At 49.3% G+C, this 21,958-nt stretch overlaps 1 protein-coding gene and 1 long non-coding RNA gene across 15 annotated transcripts in view; both read right to left on the bottom strand.

Annotated features, from left to right (window-relative positions):
• Nucleotides 1-20,274, bottom strand: part of AFDN (afadin, adherens junction formation factor) — a 110,269-nt gene extending 89,995 nt beyond the window's left edge. For all 14 annotated transcript variants that reach the window (XM_061130507.1, XM_061130510.1, XM_061130520.1 and 11 more), the window contains exon 1: nucleotides 20,127-20,274. In XM_061130507.1, the coding sequence (XP_060986490.1) occupies nucleotides 20,127-20,231 (105 nt within the window). In that variant the 5' untranslated portion in view covers nucleotides 20,232-20,274. The remainder of the gene's footprint in view (nucleotides 1-20,126) is intronic.
• On the bottom strand, nucleotides 9,254-14,928 carry LOC133047320 (uncharacterized). Its single transcript, XR_009690717.1, has 3 exons — nucleotides 14,403-14,928; nucleotides 13,076-13,810; nucleotides 9,254-12,175 (listed from the first exon to the last, which is right to left on the bottom strand). It is a non-coding gene; the product is annotated as an uncharacterized LOC133047320 (long non-coding RNA).
• Nucleotides 20,275-21,958: the final 1,684 nt, after the last annotated feature.

Genomic DNA, 21,958 nt, shown 5'->3' with positions numbered 1-21,958 from the left:
GGCAAAAAGGTGAGCTGCTCTCATCAGCAGAGACTTCGGAAAGGCCCACAGTGTTTAGGAGGATGTTTAACAGCACTGATGCAGAAAGGAACCCAGGAGGGCAGAGCGACACGGCTGAGAACAACTCACTGTTCTGCTGAGCTTTCTTAGCGTAACTGCACGAGAGAACGTTCAGGAAACGCAGCAGCCACCGAAGTGGACTGTCATTCTGCTCACCAAAATAACACTTCTATTCCAGAATTTTCCATACTGAAGAAAGTATTACAAATATGTGGGGTGTTTAACTATAATGCATTCATGTATAAGCTAAAAAAAAAGTACATTCTGGAATAAATTCTTTAGATAACTAATGGAATATGTCATAGGCATGAACTCAAACACAAAGAAACAGAAATAGGATGATGAAAGAAAAAAGTGTTAGGTTCCATAAAATGAAAACCTCAAAAATCACTGATTTGTTTTTATATGTAAAGTTACACTATATCTTTTAAAGAAGATATTACCATTTCTAGACAAAATCAGAAACAGCAACAAATAAGACTTTTTTTCAGCTTAAGATATGCAAAGCAGAATCAACCTAAAACTTGCAATACTAACCCAGAACGTGGTGCTCCCTGACAAAGGACCTCATCTGACACCAGGCTGAGCAAACAGATCTGAGCTTCTGTCCTGCGACGGACAAGGAAGACCTTCTGCTGGAGCAGGCGAAGCAAAACACGGGAAAGGAGAAAAAGCACAGCTAACAAGGACAATAAAACAACCGGAACGGCAGCAGGTACCCATCCTCAAGAAGCATCACCAGTGCAGAAGGGAAGCACCACCTGGAGCCGAGCGCGTTCCTCAGGCCGTCTGCTGTGCTTCCAGACACAGGCCTGTCTGCAGACCCTCAGCTGAGCCCAGGACCATGGCACTTCCAGCCACGGCCCTACGGGGCGGGCACCTCTGTCTGCAGACCCTCAGCTGAGCCCAGGACCACGGCACTTCCAGCCACGGCCCTACGGGGCGGGCACCTCTGTCTGCAGACCCTCAGCCGAGCCCAGGACCGGTAAGCTGCCTCAACAGGACCACACAGTAGCACCCTCGAGTCAGAAGGCGGATCCGAGACAAGAAGCTGGCCTGTTACCCTGTTGTGAAGAAAGGCTGTACCCTCCCCACGCTCAGTCACACTCAGACGGCACAGCCAGTCAGCATCCCATGACTGGACAGGAAACACAGTCAGAGCTCTGACATACACGGTGTTTATAGAAGGGCAGGCCCGGAAAACCAGCACCGAGGCCATGAAAGGGGGTGGGGGGTCCCACAGGCCAAGGCACCCCAGGTAGAGTGAACACGGGCGCGTGAAAAGTCACACTGTAAACCCTCCAGAACGGAGCACTGAGCATATTCCCCAAATGAGAGAGAAAATGTGTAAAAGCAAAAGTCTAAGGAGAAGACCGAGGGACCCCACTACATTTTAAGTCTTTAAATCTGTGTGACAAAATACTGTAAGAGACTTAAGAAAAAGACGAACGGAAACACACTTGCAACATACAGGTAAAAGATTAGAATTCAGAGTTTATAAAGATTTCCTACAAATCAAGCAGAAAAAGACAAACAGCTCACTGAAAAAAACATGGACAACATGTATAAATAGGTAACTCAAAGAGAAAACCAGAATGACCATAAATGTAAGAAAACACGTTCACTCACTGAAAACAGGTTAGTATTAGTCATGATTATTATTTCATGTATTCTTGCTTACCAAAAAAAAAAAAATCTGAATATACTGAGGATGCAGGCACTTCTGAGGTTTGGAATGTAAACTGGCAAACCCATCTCAAGATCAATGTGGCAGAATCTGCATCTGCACACATCTAGTCGTCCTCCTAACACCGCCCCGGCACAGAAGGACACAGACAAGGGGGCCCTGGAAAGCCTGCTCTGTAACAGGGACGACGCCGGACAGCCTGGCCGGCCCGAGGCAGGAGCAGAGATTCGGGACAGAGGACGACCACGCACCTGCTGCAACACCCGAGGCGCTAACCTGCCAGCCTCAGGCAGCCGTGCTCTCTGGAGGCAGAAAGCGGGGAAGACAGGCAGGAGGGATGGCTGCACCTATTAACTCTACATCCTGAGGCTTCCCGGGCCTCCTTCAGCTGAAAGATACCTAGATGATAACAACTACACCTCCCTTGTTGATTTGGGAATTAAACGGAGCAAGGGGCCGGCTGTGCGTCTAAACCACTGCTCAGCTGGCGACACTTCGGGGGTGTGAGCTCCACAGTGGCTTTCGGAGGAGGTGGCCAGGAGGGCCTGGCCCCCCAAGTGCGCCCCCATAGCAGCAGAGGCCCCAGGACGCAGACCGTGCTGGGGCCACGAGTCTGTTGGGGCCCGGCCGGGGCGCCGCAGGACAAAGGCTCCCTGCGTTGTCCAATAATAATTCTCACGGGGTGGAGAGGAAGAAACAGGGAAGGAGGGGAAGAATTGTCTGGAAGGAAGGAAACAATAAAAACCAACACCCAGGGTCAGATTTCCAAAGCTGGGACACAAATCAGCTCAAAGACAAAGCCCACTCACTGCATAGTGTAACATTTTTAAGCCGCATTAAATGCAAACATTCAGTAAAATGGAACAGCAATCTATAATAAATGTTTTAAAAAGAAATAAAAACTGTAATTTAGAAACGAAAAAAGACTCAGAACAGACAACAAGCCCAGGGGATAAGCTGCTTCTCTCTGCAGCTAAATCATCTTCACTCCGAAGGGGAAGAGCCGCAAACAGCCTGTTCTCAGGAGGCCCTCAGGGACAGGCGGACACCGTGAAGCCTGAAGAGTCCCAGGGTCCGGAGGGAGGGGACCTGAACAAAACCCGAGGGCCGCCGGGCAGCGCGTCTGGAAGCAGCAGGACCGCGACGGTCCGGGAGGAAGGAGACGGGGCGGGCGGCACCGGGGCTTCTCAGGCCAGAGCGCCAAACCGGCTCCGTCGGCCACGCGGCGCTCCGGGTGGCAGCTCAGCCGCCCGAGGGGCTGAACGGAAAACCGCATCACTGAACTGAAGGCTGAGACGCGCACAGCCCGGCCTGGGCAGCAGCAAGACGTGCTGAGACGCCAAAGATGCCGACGACGCTTTGGAGGCAGAGCCGCCGGACTGGGGAGGGCTGAGGCCCGGGAGAAGCGGGGAGTCAGGAACGGGGGCAAAGGGGCGCCAGCAACCCAGACGAGGGGCGGCCAGGCCGTCCTCTGGACGGGAGGCTGCAGGAGTCGCTGAGCGGAGCGCGGGTGAGGAGGCGGTCCGCTCGGGGCGGTGTCGGCGCTGGATGCGGATGTGGTCCGTCCAGGGCGGTGCGGGCGCCGGGTGCGGGCGCGGTCCATCCGAGGCGGTGTGGGGCCAGATGCGGGCACGTTCCATCCGGGGCGGTGCGGGCGCCGGGTGCGGGCACGGTCCATCCGGGGCGGTGTCCGCGCCGGGTGCAGGCACAGTCCGCTCAGGGCGTCGTCAGCGCTGGGTGCCCCAAGGAGGAGCAGAGAGGAGGCCGCAAACTGGGGCTCCTCCACTCGGTACAGGAGAACCGACCGGACCCAGGGGCCAAGTGGAGACGAGGCCAGGGGATCGGATCAGAGGGCCCGAGGTGATGACCGGGTCCCGGCAGCCCGAAGGGTGCTAGTGACTCAGACAAGAGCCGTCTGGGCGAACTCGAGGGTTGGGCCCTTAGGGTAAGGAGCAAAGAAAAAGTTCTAAAATTTCATTTTCATCTTTAAAATTAGACAACTTACATCGATAGCAGAGTGCAGCTGCACCCCACTGGTCATATCCACAAATAACCAAACTGGCAAAACAGCCACATGATCACGGACTGTCTTCACAGCTGCAGGGGTTAGCAGAGGTAAGCAACTCCGGTATCTACACAGGCAACCTCGGAGCTCTAATGACGGGGCTCATTCACAACGAGGACTGCCCTGAAGACGCCACATACTCCACAACCAATACACCAGCTCTCCCACACACCACAGAGAAGACTCTAAAAATAACTCCAGGAAACAAAACCGCCTCTTTTTTTTTTTTTAACGTTTATCTCATTAGAAAAGACCCTGATGCTGGGAAAGATTGAAGTCGGGAGAAGGGGGCGACAGAGGATGAGATGGTTGGATGGCATCACCCATTCAATGGGCATGCGTTTCAGTCAACTCCGGGAGTTGGTGACGGACAGGGAAGCCTGGCGTGCTGCAGTCCATGGGGTAGCAGAGAGTCGGACACAACTGAGAGATTGAACTGAACTGAATCATTTTTTAACCCATTAATTTTTCTCTACTGGGATGTTTGCAGACATAAGTTGAAAAAAAAAAATGCATATCACTAAAACAAATCAAACAAATTAGAAGGAAGTTTTAAATAGTCAGATAACCTTAACTATTCACAACTACCAATAAGGCTGATTTTTCCAAAGCTCATGGCTTAACTCCGAACTTCTGAAGCTCATACTCTGGTTTTTGAAAAGGTTTTAAGTTCATTTATGTGCTGTACATGCTTAAGTCACTCAGCCGTGTCCGACTCTCTGTGACCCCATGAAGTGCAGCCCACCAGGCTCCTCAGTCCCCGGGTTTCTCTAGGCAAGAATACTGGGGTGGGTAGCCTTTCCCTTCTCCAGGGGATCTTCACCACCCAGGGAGTGAACCCAGGTCTCCCACATTGCAGGCAGGTTCTTCATCGTCTGAGCCACCAGGGAAGCTCATTAATTACTGCTAAAAATGAAAAATATACTCCTCATATCCAAAGTAGTTCCACAGTGAAAATCCTTAAGACACAAACCTATCTGTGTGAGTCTCCTCCTGATAACTATAAATTCTGGTGGTGGAGAGTCTAATAGAATTGAGCCTGATTTAAGGAAAAAAAGACAGCCTACACTTTTAAAAAATAGGGCGATTACTAAACACAAAAGAATATATGCTGTCAGCCGTAACTCAAGCTAAGACAGTTACGATTTTAAAATAGGTGCTCCCTTGATTTTTTACTTACTTTTCAAGTACATAACAATGAAGAAACAAATGACTAGTAAAATACACCCACTGATGGATATAAAATTAAAAGACCAAAATGACTAAATAGAAAAAAAAATTTTATGTTTTAATACAAGATAAAACATCAATATGTTTTATAAACACCATTTGCACAAATTGAAGAGATTAAAACAAACATCCCAACAGAAAAAAAGACACATCACATAGAAAGTATAATGGTCAATGAATTTGTGAAAGACGCCGCTCCTCAACAGTGAATGAGGAAATGTGAAGTTTGAAACCAAGGACTTTCTGTCAGGCTGAAAAAAGATGAACTCCCAGCATCAGTGTTAGGTGAAGGGTTACACCCACTGCAGCAGGGTGTGAACTGGAAGAGCCTTCTAAGATGAGAACTCCAGCAAAGTCTATCAAAATGTTCAATGTGTCCACCCCTCCAATGCTAATTGCTTTTGGAAATCCATTTCTATTTTATAGAAATACAACTACAGGGAGATAATTATGCAAAATGTTCACAGAAACATTACTAAAACACTGTATTGTAGAGACAAGGTGTGAATAATATGACTCGTACAAGGAATATTACATAGCCATTAAAAAATAAGAGCATTTTATGTGTTACAAAAGTCTCCATAGCTTCCTTCTAAGTAAAAATAACCTAGGTACCACTCACATAAAAAAGCTTACTGTTAATTCTTCAAGAGCCACTGCCCCCAGGGGGTTCTGCTCCTAAAGCCAGACACAGACATTAACACAGAAGCATCCACCGAGGTTTCAGCTAGAGACGGAGCTCCGGCACCAAGAGGGGCTCAGGCAGACCTTACAGTCACCGAGTTCTGAGTGTGCACGCTCCGTCAGGCACAGCCCTGACCCATGTGCCTCCCTGATCTCAGGATAATGGTGCCACGCTTAATTACAGGCCTTTATTGAAAAAATAAACAGAGAACAGACTCCAATGTGAAAATACTTACAGCGCCAAGAAAGAGGAGCCAGATGGAGTCACCCGTGACACCAGGGAAGGGTGGGAACACACAGACACCCTCACAAGAGTTGGGAGGCCAGTGAGGGCGCCTGGTTTGGCGATGAGCACATCAAGGCTTCCCTGGGGGCTCAGATGGTAAAGAATCCTCCTGCAACGCAGGAGATGTGGGCTCAATCCCTGGGTCAGGAAGATCCTCTGAAGGAGGGAATGGCTACCCACTCCATTAGCTACCTGATGCAAAGAGCTGACCCTGATGCTGGGAATGATTGAAGGTGGGAGGAGAAGGGGACAACAGAGGATGAGATGCTTGGATGGAGTCGCCAACTCGATGGACATGAGTTGGAGCAAGCTCCAGGAGTTGGTGATGGACATGGGGGCCTGGCGTGCTGCAGTCCATGGGGTCACAAAGATTCAGGACGTGACTGAGCAACTGAACTGAACTGAAGGGTACCAAGAGGGCTTCCCAGGTTGGTGCTAGTGGCAAAGAACCCTCCTACCAGTGTAGGTAGACAAAAGAAACACAGGTTTGATCCCTGGGTGGGGAAGATCCCTTGGAGGACGGCAAGGCAACCCACTCCAGTATCATGCCTGGAGAATCCCATGAACAGAGGAACCTGGTGGCCTACAGTACATGGGGTCGCAAAGAATCTGACATGACTGAAGTGAGTTAGCACGCACGCATGTACTCAAGGGTACCACCACCTACCTCATAGCCAAGTGCAAACCTGGGATGACCCCGAACGGCTCTATTTCGTCCTCTGCTTGCATATGAGCTGTGGCCTTCATTTCACAAGACGAAGGCCCTGCACCCGATCAGCCTCCTGCCGCCAGGCTGCTCCCCCTTCGCCCTGTGGCCTCTGCTTCCCCAGGAGGGCGGGAGAGCTCAACTGCAAACGTCATCACCCTCTTTCACCTACAACGTTCTTACCTTGGCTTACAAGGCCCGTAAGAAACCCACCTGTTAACACGTGCAGCTCCCCAGCCAGCAGCCAGCGCCTTGGCCCAGACGGGCCAGCAGGCACACTTGTTCAGTTCAGTCCAGTCGCTCAGTCATGTCTGACTCTTTGCAACCCCATGGACTGCAGCACGCCAGGCCTCCCTGCCCTCACCAACTCCTGGAGTTTGCTCAAACTCATGTCCACTGAGTCAGTGATGCCATCCAACCATCTCATCCTCTTGTCGTCCCCTTCTCCCACCCTCAATCCTTCCCAGCATCAGGGTCTTTTCAAATGAGTAAGCTGCACGATTGTACGTCCAGACACACACAGACACACACGATTTTCAGTCACTAGGCCGCGCTGCAAAGACAAACGAACCCAAGAGCTCATGCGCCCCGCTCCAGTTTCACTGCTCTCTCAAGACACACCTCTCTGTTCCAGGCTTCCACACCAGCCCCGCCTGGGACACGGCTTCACGGGAGAGGTTCGAGCAGAAACAGAACGTGGATTTGGGGCCTAGAGCTGTTGCTCAGGGGGGGGCCGCTCACCGGCCAGAGCAAGGCACGCAGTCAGGCCTGGTGAAGAAGGCGCGCCCCCGGGGCCCGCGTTCAGGGAGGCGCGCAGAGTCCCGAGGAACGGCGTGCCTGCGTGCGCACGGGCCCACAGACGGACTCACCAGGTTCTAAGTCAGCTTTCCACCTTTTCTACAAACTCCTCAGGATTCAGAGCGAACATTTCCTGAGGTGAACTGTGGGAAGCTGTGCCTACACCCCAGGCGCTTCCCTGCCCCGCACGGCAGGCAGCGCGGCTTGCGGACCTGGGCGCACCGCCGCCCTACCAGGCTGCGCCCCTGGAGGCGTCTCCCGGCTCACCCCGGCCCCACGGGCATCAGGTAAGCACATACTTGCTGAGTGAGTCACGCTCTTGGCCAGGAACGCCCTCCCCGGAACCACAGAGAAGGTTCCCTGTCATCCGAAGATCCACGGCAAAGGCTGCACAGGGCGCCTGCTCCTCGGGACCCAGACGGGGCGCGCGCCGCACTCCAGACACGCTTCCCAGTGTTCTTGCACGCTCAGACGGGAGCCGCTGCGGAAAGCCCAGAGGTCCATGGGGCTCCGCGCCCGCATTCGCAGGGACCGGCCCGTCGGGGTGGGCGCCAAGGGAGCTGCACGTGACGCCGGGCAGCCCCCTCACGCTCGCCCCGGACGGCAGAGCAGGCCGCGCGCAAGGCCCAGGCCCTGCCCACAGCACCTAAAGCACAGGGGGCACTTGGAAAATATTCCTCTTAATGAACGAACACCGCACCGGCCGATGACAGAGAAGGGCTTAAATGTCATCATTTTAACAGCACTGAGCCACTAAAAAAAGAAATAAACACATATATGCCACAGAAGCAATTTCTCACAACACTCAGGCCCTCAGCTAAGTGCATAACCATTTCTGAATTTTTTGCTCAGAAGTTCATAGAAGCAAACAGCAACTATCACTCTATTTAATGCAAAATCTGTATAGTTTCTCAAGAATCAAGCTGTTGGTACCAATCATGCACATTTGTCACTACACATACAAGATGTCTAAAAATGTCATCAGACTAATCCATGGAACATTCCTGAGCACTGGAAACTTGCTTAGAAGTTGTACAAACCACAAACGTAGTATTCAGTAGTTTGGGAGTCACTCGGTAAAAAAACACTAATAACCTTAAGGTTAAATTACATTTTGCACTGGAATATGAACCACAAGAATCGAGAGGCAAATGCAACCGCGGTGGGTGACAACCTGAAGTGCTCTGCGTCCAGCCATCCTGGGAGACCAGCTCAGGGAGCACATGGAGGCTGCTGTCCTCGCAAACCCGGGCACGCGGACGTGCAGCTCCCCAAGCCAAGTCTTCAGTCCCGGACTCGTAAAAGAAATGCACACCCAGCTCCCACCGAGGAAGCTCCTCCACGCTTCACTGTCTCCTTCAGGGGAGCAAACGGGCTCCTGAGCAGAGAAGGAAGAGTGTGATCATCTGGGAGGCCCCCTGAACTGGCTGTTTGGTCTGAAATCCTCCCTTCCAGATCGGGAAGGGCAACTATTTACTCAGGAGATGTTAGTTAGAATTGTCAGCAACAACCAGGGCACGGCTCCCGAGGACTCTGGTGAAACCGCAGTGTCACCTGGGGAAACTGCTGGTTAATATGTAAACCGCACCCGGGAAGGCAGAGGAAGGAGCCCTGGCGGTGACGGGAGCAAACAGGTTTCGCCTGTCACTCCATTTCAGGCTCAGACCAGGGACAGGCCGGGCCACACCCAGACCCAGCGGCGGGAGGCCCCGCAGGAGGAAAGGGGCCAGGTGAGCAGACGCTGGACCCCGGCCGAGCCCTGCGGCCGGAGCAGGGTCTCCACGCGGCAGGACCCCGGCCTCGGGGAGGGCAGGCCACCTGTGCTCCATCTCGGACACGCTTCACACTCCAGCTGCTGGTGACCGTGCGAGACACAAGCTGTCCACATCTGCAGACAGCGAGAAGAGAAGGGCGGCCACTCCACGCTGACCACACAGCACACTCACCCGTCTGAAGATAAGACACAGCAAGGCCTTCCAGTCTATATACTCATGTTTATGTTCAGGTTGGTGCAAAAGTGAGCTGTGGAGTTGCGCTGTTGAACTTTTCTGAGACTGGAATACATTCTTAAGTGTGGTTATGTTATACATCATCTCAACGCACATTTTTTTTTTTTTGCCAATGACTTATTACCTGCTGTTTATTTTATATTTATTTTAGACTACAGAAATGATGTTAGACAAAAATCAAATTCAAGCGATTTTTTTATTCAAGTTCAAAATGAGTCGCAAAGCAACGGAGACGACTCGCAGCATCCACACTTTTGGGCAGGAACCGCTAACGAACATGCAGTGCAGTGGGGGTTCAAGGTTTGCAAAGGCGACAAGGGCCCTGAAGACGAGGGGCATAGTGGCCAGCCATCGGAAGTTGACAACGACTAATTAACCGCAACCATCGAAGCGGATCCTCTTACGACTACAAGGGAAGCTGCCGGAGAACTCAAGGTCGACCACTCTACAGTCACTCAGCATTTGAGGCAAACTGGAAAAGTGGAAAAGCTTGATAAGTGGGTGCCTCGGGAGTGGACCAAAAAAACCTGTCATTTTAAAGTGCTGTCTTCTCTTCTGTGCAACAACAATGAACCGGTTCTTGACCGCATTGTGACATGTGACGAAAAGCTGGCGACGACCAGCTCAGTGGCTGGACTGACAACAAACTCCAAAGCACTTCCCAAAGCCTAACGTTACCAAAAAAGTCATGGTCATGTTTGAGGGTCTGACCCACTACAGCCTTCTGAACGCTGGCGAAACCACTACATCTGAGAAGTATGCTCAGCAAATCGATGAGATGCAGCGAAAACCGCCAACGCCTGCAGGCAGCACTGGTCATCAGAAGGGCCCAGTTCTCCTCCACGTGGGGCGACGCTCGACCATACGCTGCACAACCAACACTTCAAGAGCTGAACAAACTGGGCTGCCGAGTGTTGCCCCATCTGCCACGTTCATCTGACCTCTCACCAACCGGCTGCCACTTCCTCAAGCGTCCCAACAAAGTTTTGCAGGGAAAATGCTTCCACAACCAGCAGGAGGCAGAAAATGCTTTCCAAGAGTTCAGCAAATCCCGAAGCATGGATTTTTATGCTACAGGAACAAATTTATTTCTCACTGGCAAAAATGTGTTGATTGTAATGGTTCCTATTTTGGTTAATAAAGATGCATTTGAGCCTAATCATAATCACTTAAAACTCAATGCAAAATTGCAATTACTTTTGTACCAACCTAATAGAAGATATATATACATATACATGTAACGTTTCATTATATCATGCCTCTGGTTATTCCTTAAAATTATGCTCTAAGTTGTTCTATTTATAAATTATTTTTCTATAAAACCTGCAAACACTGTTTTTGTTGCAGTGATCTTAAACCTTCAGAGTCCACAGTGCTGTGTTACAGGAAGGCTCTGTTCCAGAACCACGCGACCTGGGCAGATCACTGCCCCCAGCTTACCAGCTGTCGACCCACCTACGGGACTGCTCTGAAAACTAAGGAAGATGACACAGGCAATGGACTCACACTCATGTCAAGTGTAGACACTACACACCCACAGAATGCTAAGGATCACAGCTATCATCAGGATAACCTACAAAGCTTTTAAAGACTGGATTCCTGACAAAAACTGTTAACTTAATAACATGATTAATAACAAATGATCCAGTACTGGGTTAAAAATGCAAGTAATTAATAACTAAGTACGTATACTTCAAACACTTCCCAAATATTCAAAAGAAACATATAATTTTCATAATACAAAGAAAGCAAATGCCTTAACTCCTTCATGTCTAATAACATTTTCAAGAATATACTTCAAAAATAAACCATAAAACATCACAAATTTCTTTAGTGCCTTTCCAGATTCACTGGCCTTAATTTTGCCATTCTTGACATTTCCAAAATAACAATTTAATGAAGGTTATAAAAAATTATCTTTAAAAACTGAAGTCAAGTTTGGCATAAAAGCACATGAATTATTCTATGAAGTCTACAAGGCCACCTTTGCCAAAACAGAATTAAAAACATATTTCAAAACACTTGAGGTCCTCAACATGAACCATGGTGAAGACACTGTCCACGGTGCTCTGGGCAGAACCCGCCTCTGAGTAAGACAAGCCCAGCTCCTCTACAAAGGAACCGTTCACAGGCTCACTTATTCAGCAACTCAGGTTTCAAATCTGTATTGTATTACTCTGGCAAATTAAAACAACATGTCTATTAATAAATATGTCTCATTATGTGGTTAAAAACAGTGCTCCATCAAAATAATTTAGTAGTACTACCTATAAAAAGAAAATGGTCACCAAAGCTTCAAATGAACTTACACATCACCATGAAAGAACCACACAACATATCTGCTACAAAAAGTTGCCACTGAGTAGATAAATTAATCCTAAGTGTTGGTAATCTTTAACATATATTCAATATCCTCATATTTTGTTTTTGCCATATGCAATTTTAAAAGTAGTATGCTCACATACTATTTGTAAGTATTAAAATCCCACGTTGTGCATGGCGGATCTTAGAATGCAAACACTAATCTGTGCGGTCTGTCTCTCTCAGGAGAGACAGTGACGCTAAGGGGGAGCACAGCCAAACAGCAGGAGAAAGCCCTCTGAGGATCAGTCGCTGGCCCCATGCCGAGCTCACTCTTGGAAGGGGAGGCCTGGAAGGACAGACAAGCGCCAGAAGACAGAGCCCACATCAGCAACACACCTACAACCAGGTGACCCGGGATATCAGACACCAACGCTCAGAACTAGACACTGACCAGGAGGAAGTGGGCCAGGCCACAGCCAGAGTGAATCAGAGCAATGAACCTCCAGTCACCCTTCGGTTAGGCTGTAGCCAGTATCTCTCAACAGCAAAAATGTACATGCTTACATCTTATTATTGATAACTACAAACTCAAACTTTGTCTTTTCCACGAATCATGTATGGATATGAGAGTTGGACCATAAAGAACGCTGACTGCGAAGAACTGATGCTTTTGAACTGGGGTGTTGGAGAGACTCTTGAGAGTCCCTTGGACTGCAAGGAGATCCAACCAGTCCATCCTAAAGGAAATCAGTCCTGAATTAGATAGACTGATTCTGAAGCTGAAACTCCAATAATTTGGCCACCTGATGCGAGGAATTAACACACTGGAAAAAACCCTGATGCTGGGAAAGATTGAAGGCAGGAGAAGGGGACAACAGAGGATGAGATGGTTGGATGGCTTCACCGTCTCGATGGACATGAGTTTGAGTAAGCTTTGGGAGATGGTGAAGGACAGGGAAGCCTGGCGTGCTGAAGTCCATGGGGTCACAAAGAGTATCAGACACGACTTAGTGACTGAACAACAACAGATGAAAACAGGTATTTATAAAAAATAAGTAAATATATGCAAAATAAGTGAATATATGTTAAATCCTATCTTTCTATCAGAAGGAGTATTACGTTCGACTTTAAATGATACATATCTGTTAACTGTATAGCCCTAGTTCGAAAAAACCATGAATATAGACTTTAATATCTGCCTTAGAATACAAAAATGACTGAAACCAAAACTCTTAAAAGCAATCACCAAGTGTTCCAGGCAGCCGCTCACACTAACCCAGGAGGCCCTGGCCCCTCTCAGGTCCGCGATGAGGTCGGACGCTCTCCTGGATCCGCAGGCGCTGGAGCCTCGCAGCGGCGGCCGGCACGCAGGCAGTTCGAGCTTCCCGCGGGAACACCGCGCTGACAACAGTCCCGTCCCTGCGGCAGTCACGCCTAAAGAGGGCCCATCTCGGCCAAGACTGTCTCTGATGAAACAGGAGGGACGATCAATCTTATCAGACGTGGACTCAAGTACCTCTGTCCGGCACCCTACTTGCTAAAATAGGAAGCGCGCGTGAAGGACTCGGAGTCCAGCGAACGTCTGACGGAAAGCTGCGTGAACGCCGCTGTGGACCGAACAAGCCATTTTCTCACGGAAAACCACATCCACCTCGGAGAGCTGCGGGCGCACCCCGGCTTCTCGGGCCTTTTCTTAGAAACCAGGGAAGCGAGCCTCTTCCTTCAAGGGCCGCCTGTGGAAGGGCCGCCAGCGAACACGACACCTGAGTTTTGACAGGGACTCCGTGTTCCGAAAACGGGTCTCCACAGCCGCGCTTGCTGGTGGGGGTTTAGCGGCTAAGTCATGTCCAACTCTTGCCACCCTGTTGACTGCAGGCCGCCAGACTCCTGTCCATGAGATTCTCCAGGCAAGAACACTGGAAGGGGTTGCCGGTTCCTTCTCCAGGGAATCTTCCCTGCCCAGGGATGGAACCTGGGTCTCCTGCAGTGCAGGCAGATTCTTTACCAACTGAGCTTCGAGGGAAGTTTCCCAATACTTAAGATTTTTCTAGTCAGTGCTGACATTAACAAATGGGCTATTTTTATATGGTTTAAAGAAATTTATCAACATATGGAAAAAATTCACATAACTCAGAGAACCAGTATTTTCCATGTGGTCAATGCTTGATGGCACAAAATCACACGTGGGTACAAGACCCATTCAAAGTGCCAAACAGACAAATGGATGTTAACCTAACAGAATATGGAAAAAGATTTAAGACAATCTTCCAAAGGAGAATTAGTGCCAGAAATGGAAACACTTAGGCTCAAACTAGAAATCTTCATAAAACTGACTCTTACTTTTATTTCCCATGTCTCTTAGAAATAATCACCCCAATAATCCCCTCAAGTATTTGCCAACACAAAAACACATTACAGTGAAAAATGTAAGATAACCTAAGAACTCATTAAGAAGCTCATGGATAATAACGGTACACTATAAACTTATATAAAACCACGGTAGATTTTACAAGCTTTTTTCTGTAAATCTGGAGCACTCAGAAATTTATTCAGAAAATAATATCAACACCTACCTAAAAATAATGTCTCTGCAAGACATCTTCCCAAGGTCCAGAATGAAGTATGTATATGGAAAGAGGCATGCGCTTTTAAGAACACGGTGGTTTTTAAATATTTGATTGTACTGTTGCCCCCAGCCCATCTTCTCTACCAACCATGTAGAACTAGACCAAACTCAAAGCAAAATGGGGAAACTGGCAACCTCCAGCCTCCATATTAAAAGCTGGTAACAGCAGCACGAAAAGAAATGACAAGTTAGAAATTGTGCTGGGTCTCCTGCAAGACGCAGGAAATAAAAACAATAGTAAGTCACCATGGAAAGTACCACTATTAGCCGACAAGGGTACAGAGAAAGTATGTTCTTTAAAGGAGCAAATGGTTTAAACTAGTGGAGAGCCGGAGCCTGACTTTCCTTGAACAGAACGTGTGTGGAATGGAGCAAAAGAGAACCACCAAGCCGTGACTCAGAATACGGCAAACTCCCCAGACTGCTCGTGAGCAGACAACAGTGAGGCTGAGCGGTGAGTAGTCGGCCAGGCCCTCCACGCCACTCTCAGGGTGGGCTGGGGTGGGGTGGGGGCTTCCAGGGAGCCAGGAGAGACCCGAGCCCGTGTGGAAGCCCCTGTCCTGCTGCTTGCACCACCGTCGGGAGCAGAGACAGGCTCGACGGTGACGCGTCCTCCCCCAGCATGTGGGGCTGCGGGCCACACACATTTCCACCACTGTCCCAGGCATCATCAGGGTAACTGAGTGCGCCTGAAGCAAAACCAGCCGGGAAACTAAAGGCAACAGGAACATTGTGAACAAAAACCAACAGACTCTACCTAACCTGGAAATCATTTTCACTGAAGAGGTCAGTTCAGTTTTAAGTTACATAAATATTGTTCCCATCTATTTTATGTATAAAAGAGGAAAGCAAGGTTCTACCAAAATAACTGCTGGATTATCTATTAGTGTTTTCTGATATTACACTCAAGTTAAAGTCTGGCAAAACTGTTTATAAACAAATTAATCTATGCCACCAGAATAATAACCAACCACTAATAATAATGCTTTATATACTACAATTACTCAATCAAATCCCTATTGACATAACCCTAAACCTTTTTCTCTTAAACATCCCACCAACTTGGTATCATATCCTGGTATTCTGTGAATCAAATTTTTTCATGAATATGAAAGAACCACTTCTGCTATTCAACTATTGCTGTTGTTCGGTTGTTAAATGGTGTCTCTTTGCAACTCCATGGACTGCAGCACGCCACGCTTCCCTTTCCTTCACCATCTCCCAGAATTTGCTTAAACTCATGGCCACTGAGCTGGTGACGCCATCCAACCATCTCACCCTGTCACCCCCTTTTTCTCCTGCCCTCTATCTTTCCCAGCATCAGGGTCTTTTCCAGTGAATCGGCTCTTCGCACGAGGTGGCCAAAGTGTTGGAGCTCAGTATTCTACTATTAACCGCAATCAAAATCTGACAATTCTAGAAATGCCTGTATTTACAACATTTACATTCCATTAAGTCCATAAACCGCATAAAGCAAAATTACTGCTTCGTTGGCAGGAACACAGCAAAGTGAAGCTGGTTGAGATGCAGCTCCAATTCAAGGTAAGGAGACAATGGTGCCCTGACCTCACACCCACAAACACAAACCACAACCAATTACTACCGAAGGAAAAAAAATCTTTTTTAAAGGAATAGAGATACCTATAAATACTAAGAACACATCACTGGCAACTGCCTAGCTCATTACACACTAGTCACCAGATCTTCCAAAGTACCGAAGTTTAATAATACAACTGCTATTTCCAAAATAGTCTCAAATATAGTTAAGTTGTAATGATAAAGCATAGTTAAAACCTAAGCATTAGTCCAAAGTATAGATTAAACTCTGTGCTTATTTGCTCAGTCATGTCCAACTCTTAGAGACCCCAGGGACTATAACCCGCCAGGCTCCTCTGTCCACGGGATTCTCCAGGAAAGAACACTGCAGTGGGTTGCTATGCCCTCCTCCAGAGGATCTTCCCAACCCAGGGATCAAACCCAGGTCTCCCACATTGCAGGCGGATTCTTCACCATCTGAGCCACCAGAGAAGCCCAGATTCAGTTCCAAATTATGCGATTACTACGACCTCATCTGAAGACTTCCTACTCTACCTCTACTGACAAACCACAAGTTATTTTTCACACGCACCTTTGGGTAGTCTGGGTAGTATGAAGCACCACATTCCTTCTCCAGACTAATCAGAGTATTAAAGTGTAACACATTTACCTTCAATAAAGAATACAGGGGTGTCCACAAAAATTCTAGGTTACCTTTTCCCCATGGATGCCAAAAAAAGGCAATGAACTGAATAAGTAATACACAAAACAAATATCTCACAAAAGTGAAGTGGTCAACTAGCTACCTAGCAAGGTTTCTGCATTCAGGTGTAAAGTTTACGCAAAAGAATAAGACATGAAACGACAAATATTTAACAGCCGAACAGACGATTTCACTGTTTTTAAAACGCACATATCTCTGTTTAGTCAAGAATAAAGGTTCACAAAAAGGAAGCCATATTCAGCATTCTTTTCACAAAGTGTTTACTGAGCACATACCATGTGATAGACATAAAAGTGATATTTCAAACAATAAAACTCTAAGCTCTTGCCTTCATGCAATCAGAGAAGGATTCAGACAAAACCAAAGGCTATAAGGACAAAGTTAGGATAAGATAAACAACGGAACACCCAAAACAACACGCAGACTTTTGGGTAGCCAGAGAAGCCCTCTTCTGAGGAAGTACAGAGATTAGCAACAAGAACTCTGCCACGATAAATAATCAGAAACCCCTAAAAGAAATGAAGGCTTAACATTAAAAATAAGACAAGGAAAGGCAGGACTAAGAAGCTCTTATAAGCATTATCATGCACTATAGCTCTCCATGGTAATCAAGATATTAATTCAGCTTAATATGAATTTCTTGGTGATAAAGCACCGACTCTAAGTTTAGATCATCAACTTTCATTTTAAATATAATTGGAGATGAAAAACACACAATGATAAAATATAATCTGTTTCTTCTTTGGAAGCCCTTCTACATACAAAGGTGAGTATGAAGCAAACTTAACGAAGCTGATGTTAAAACATATTCTAATTTTCTTTAAAAGTGAGAGTAATCCAAAAAGCCAAGCTTATCGTCTCCCTAAACATAAACATCCCAGATCAGCAGTCAGCAATGCTGTCTGAAACCACCAGTTACAGACGGTCAATAGTTACGTAATTTGGTAACAGATCCTGATCACTGTAACCCCTCCAAAACCGCTGTCAAAAGAAAACACACCAACAACTACACTTGTATATGTACATAAAAAAGATTCTCCAAATATGTAAATACATGGCTTACATCTTATTTTTACAAATCAAATTCTGAAATAAAGTTGCTCAGCATTTATTGACCATAATAAAGGCCAGAATGATGTTACATTCTTGCAAGAAAAATGATTTGTGATGGACAAATAGAGTGAAAATTCATCATTCCCCAGATATTAAAAAAAGTTCAGACAAAAAAGTTTAGATAAAGCAACTCGAATCCACTGGCTTTAAAATATTGATTTAGGGAATTATTAACTTTAGTTTACCTTCATGATAATGAAAAATACATGCTAAATGTGATGCTTAAACTTCTAAAGACCAGAATAAACATAAACATAACAGTATGCAAAGGTTCTCCAGAAAACAAAAAATGAAAGTGGAAACTAGGTACTAGATAATGTAAGAGCTAACAAAAAAGTATTTTAAAAAGCCAATTTATTTCATCAAGAAACACCTTCTAACATAATCCTGGAGGATCATTTCTAGAAATGTTCAGTCATAAGTGGGGAGGTTGTTGTTCAGTTGCTAAGTCATGCCTGACACTTTCGCAACCCCATAGCTTGTAGCCCATCAGGCTCCTCTTTACATGGGATTCTCCAGGCAAGAACACTGGAGTGGGTTGCCACTTCTAAATGAAATATAGAACCATTTGCCTGAAATGTCCTTCAACTTTTGCTTTGCTTCAACATCTGCACAGCAACTTTTCACCCGCAGAACAACCAGAAAAAACATAGTTCTCTGAATGACAGACCAGTTACTACTTTAAAAACTACTCACATAGTGTATCTTAGAAAGGAGAGAAAAAGTCTCAACCAAGTGCTTAAAAACAGAATTTAATAAAATCAACTGTGTTTCTGAGTCAGGATTTTTAAAAATGGCAATGCAATTCAGAATCCCAAAGAGTAAACTGTATTATCTATCACTAAACTGAAAAAAAATTCCTTTTCTCAACTAGACTTGGGAAATTTCTGAAAAAAATAATTATAAATAGGTGCATTCAAACAGAAAAACAAAACAACTATGTACCAAAATAATATTTTACACCTGAATTTTTAAAATCAGAATAAAGAAGAATGAACTCATTATTCTGAAAAGCAGCATAATCCTGAAGGCTAAATGACTGCACGTCACCTTTCAAAGACCTGCTAATAAACCTATGAATGAACACAACTACGCATTATTAATTTGTTTACTAGCACCTAACTCGTAAAATCATTAGAGAAGATAAGTTGTGAACCAGGAGTAACTTATCATCAGTGTTCAAATTGGCAACCTGAACCTAATAATTCATACTGGCATTCAACTACGGATTAAGACGAATGGCTCTGCCAGTGCAGACGGAAGAAATGGATCTTCCCCCCCACCACGGGCAAAATCAAGAGGCTGAGACGCTAAAAGTCAAGTTTGCTCAAAACTATTAACTGGGATGTAATGATAAGGGATTCAATTTCATGAGAATGTTCAAATTCGTCCAACAGGACTGGGGCGCCAAAGACGGCATTTCAGTAAACAGTATTAACTTGTAATTACCTACGGGGACAAATCAGAAATAGATGCTACTAAAACCATTTCCTAAGAGGACAGGAGTCCCGGGTAAGGTGTCTCTCCCGCGGCTGGAGGATGGGCTCTCAGGGTCCCTCCGTGAGCCCTCCCCTCCACGGCCCTCCCACACCGCTCCCAGACCAACGCACGGGGAGGAGACCTGTTTAAAAAACAGAAAACTGCTGGGAATTCTTTCAGCCTCTTTGCCACAAACAACTACCATTGTCCCAGGCCGAAGGCGAGCGAGATTTCCTCCTTTTCCAGGAGCACGCCCAGGGCGGGCTACCCCCAGCCAGGCCCGGAGCCACCGTGCGCGCCCCGCCCTGCGCCCCCCGCCCCTCCCCTCCCTCCCTAAAGCCCCCCACCCCGCCCCCACCCGATCGCCCCGACCCCCCTCCCCTCCCCCTCCCGACCCTCGCCCTCCCCCTCCCCCCGCCCCTCTCCCGGCCCAGCCCCCCCTCCCCCAGACCCGGCCCGCGGCCGCGCGCACGGCCGGCGCGGGGAGGGGCGCCCGCCCGTCCACCTGAGCGCCGGCAGCGAATGGGAGGGACCGCCTCTCCGCGGAGTTCAATTCCGGGCCGCGTTATCAGCGGGGCCGAACGGTCGGAACAACTTCCCCGACATTCGCTGTGCGCGCCCGGCCGCCGAGCCCGGCGCCGAGCCCCGCGGCCGGCCACACGCCCGCGCGCCCCGGGGACAAAGGTCCTTCGGGCGGAGACCCCGCCAACCGCGTCCCCGCCGCGCCCCCCGCCCCCGCCCCGCGCCCCACGTCCCCCGGTCCGGGCGCCCCCCGCCCCGCGCAGGTGAGCGCGCCCCGCCCGCGCCCGCGGCCCGCACCTCGGTGGGCTGGCTGATCTCGAACAGGTCCAGCCGGTTGGCGTTCCAGTGCTGGATGATGTCGGCCAGCTTCCGCCGCTCCTCGTCGCGGCCGCCCGCCGACATCCTCTGGCCGCGGGGTCGGCCCGGCCGAGGGGCCGCGCGCCGGGGTCGGCGGGCCCGGCTCGCCGCCTGTCCGCCTCGGCCCCGCCGGCCGGCGCCCCGTGCTCCCGGCTCCGCGCCCCCCGCGCGCCCTGCGCCCCGGCCCGGCCGCCTCGGCTCTCTGCTCCGCGGGCTGCTCGGCCGCGTCCGCCGGCCCCGCGTCCGCCGCCGGCCGGTGTGAGTGCGCCCCGAGCGCCCGCCCCGCGCCGCCCCGCCCGCCGTGCGCGCCCCCGCCCGCGCCGCCCCGCCCGCCCGCGCCGCCGGCCTCCGCGAGGTGCTGCTGCTGCGCGCGCGCCGGGCGGGGCTGGTCCCGGCGGGCGGCTGGGTCCGACCGCCGCGCCGGGCGCGGACCGTGCTGGATGCGGAGGCGGGTACCGGGTTCAGACGGCCGGGCCGGGTTTAGGTGGTACCGGCTTCGGACCGACGGTCCCGCGTCAGATGAGCGGACCGGGTTCGGACGGTACCGGGTTTGGACCGGCGGTAGCAGGTCCTACCGGGGGATGGGTGGGTGGGTTTCGGAGGGACAGTACCAGGTCCGCTTGGGAGGCCGGGTTCGGACGGTATTGGGTTCAGACGGGCTGGCTGGGTCCGTATGCTGATGTGTTGGGTCGGCCGGCCTTGGGTCGGGCTAGTGGGTGGAGTTCGGATGGACGGTGCCAGGTCCATGGCACCTGGAGAGGCGGTGCCGGGTTCGGCCTGGCGCGCTGCGCTGTCGAGGCCCCAGGGCTAGGACGCGCGGAGCCCCTGTGCGCGTTGACCACACGGGCTCCGCAGCGCCCGACCGGGCCAGCTCCGGGGTGACCCTGTCCGCCCCGCCCGGGGCTGGGCCCCCTCGCCCGTGTTTGTCCCGCGGTGTCCTCCACGTGTGGACCGGGAAACCCCTCCTCTCCCAGCACAGGCTTCCAGCCACGGGGGAGGGGGGTCCCCGAGGTGCCCCCGCGGGGAGATGCTGCCTGTCCACTGCGCGGGCGCCTCTCAGGCTCCCGGTGTCCGTGCAGACCCCACATTCATTTCAGTAGCAAGTTTTGTCCATTTTAGGAATGTTTATTTCATTAGGGGTTTTTAATTGCCTCTCCCGCGTGCCCCCCTCCCCGTCCCCTTTAAAAAAAAAAAAAAAATTGGCCGCAGAACACCTTCCAGCAGACAGATCTCCGTGCAGCGCTCGGCCAGGTAAAACCAGCCTCCTGCCTTATCTGTGATGTGTGGGAACAAAAAGCCCTCCTGTCTGAAATACCACGCCAAGTGATGAAAACAGCGAGCTGCGTTTGACAGAGCCTCTTTATTTGTGTCATTACTTTGTCTTTTGCAGCGTGGAGACGATTTTCCTCTCCACCAATTGGATTTCTTCTTTTCTGGGAAAGAGGAGAATTCTACCATCCCTGCTGGGTTTTGTCTTCAGCTCTCTTTTCTGCAGCACTGGTATAGTTCAGCTTCATAAGGAGGCTTTTCAGCAGAGAAGCCTGCGGTGTTGAACCAGTGCCACGGGGGGATGAATTCTTCAATAGATCTCTGGCCTCCTTTCTCAAAATTAAAATGTGGTGACTTGCAGAAAAACATATGTGTATAAACAGCACATCCCTGTTCCGACATTCTGTTCCTTTATGCCTGTTAGTTCCTGTGCTTCTTTATAGACTCAAGTCGTTTTCTGTTTTGAGATTTTGTTTTTTTGTTTGTTGTGGTGAACATCACAG

This window comes from Dama dama, chromosome 26 (genome assembly GCF_033118175.1).
Source record: "Dama dama isolate Ldn47 chromosome 26, ASM3311817v1, whole genome shotgun sequence".
NCBI classification, from domain to species: Eukaryota; Metazoa; Chordata; class Mammalia; order Artiodactyla; family Cervidae; genus Dama; species Dama dama.
This window is presented reverse-complemented; position numbering and strand designations above follow the sequence as displayed.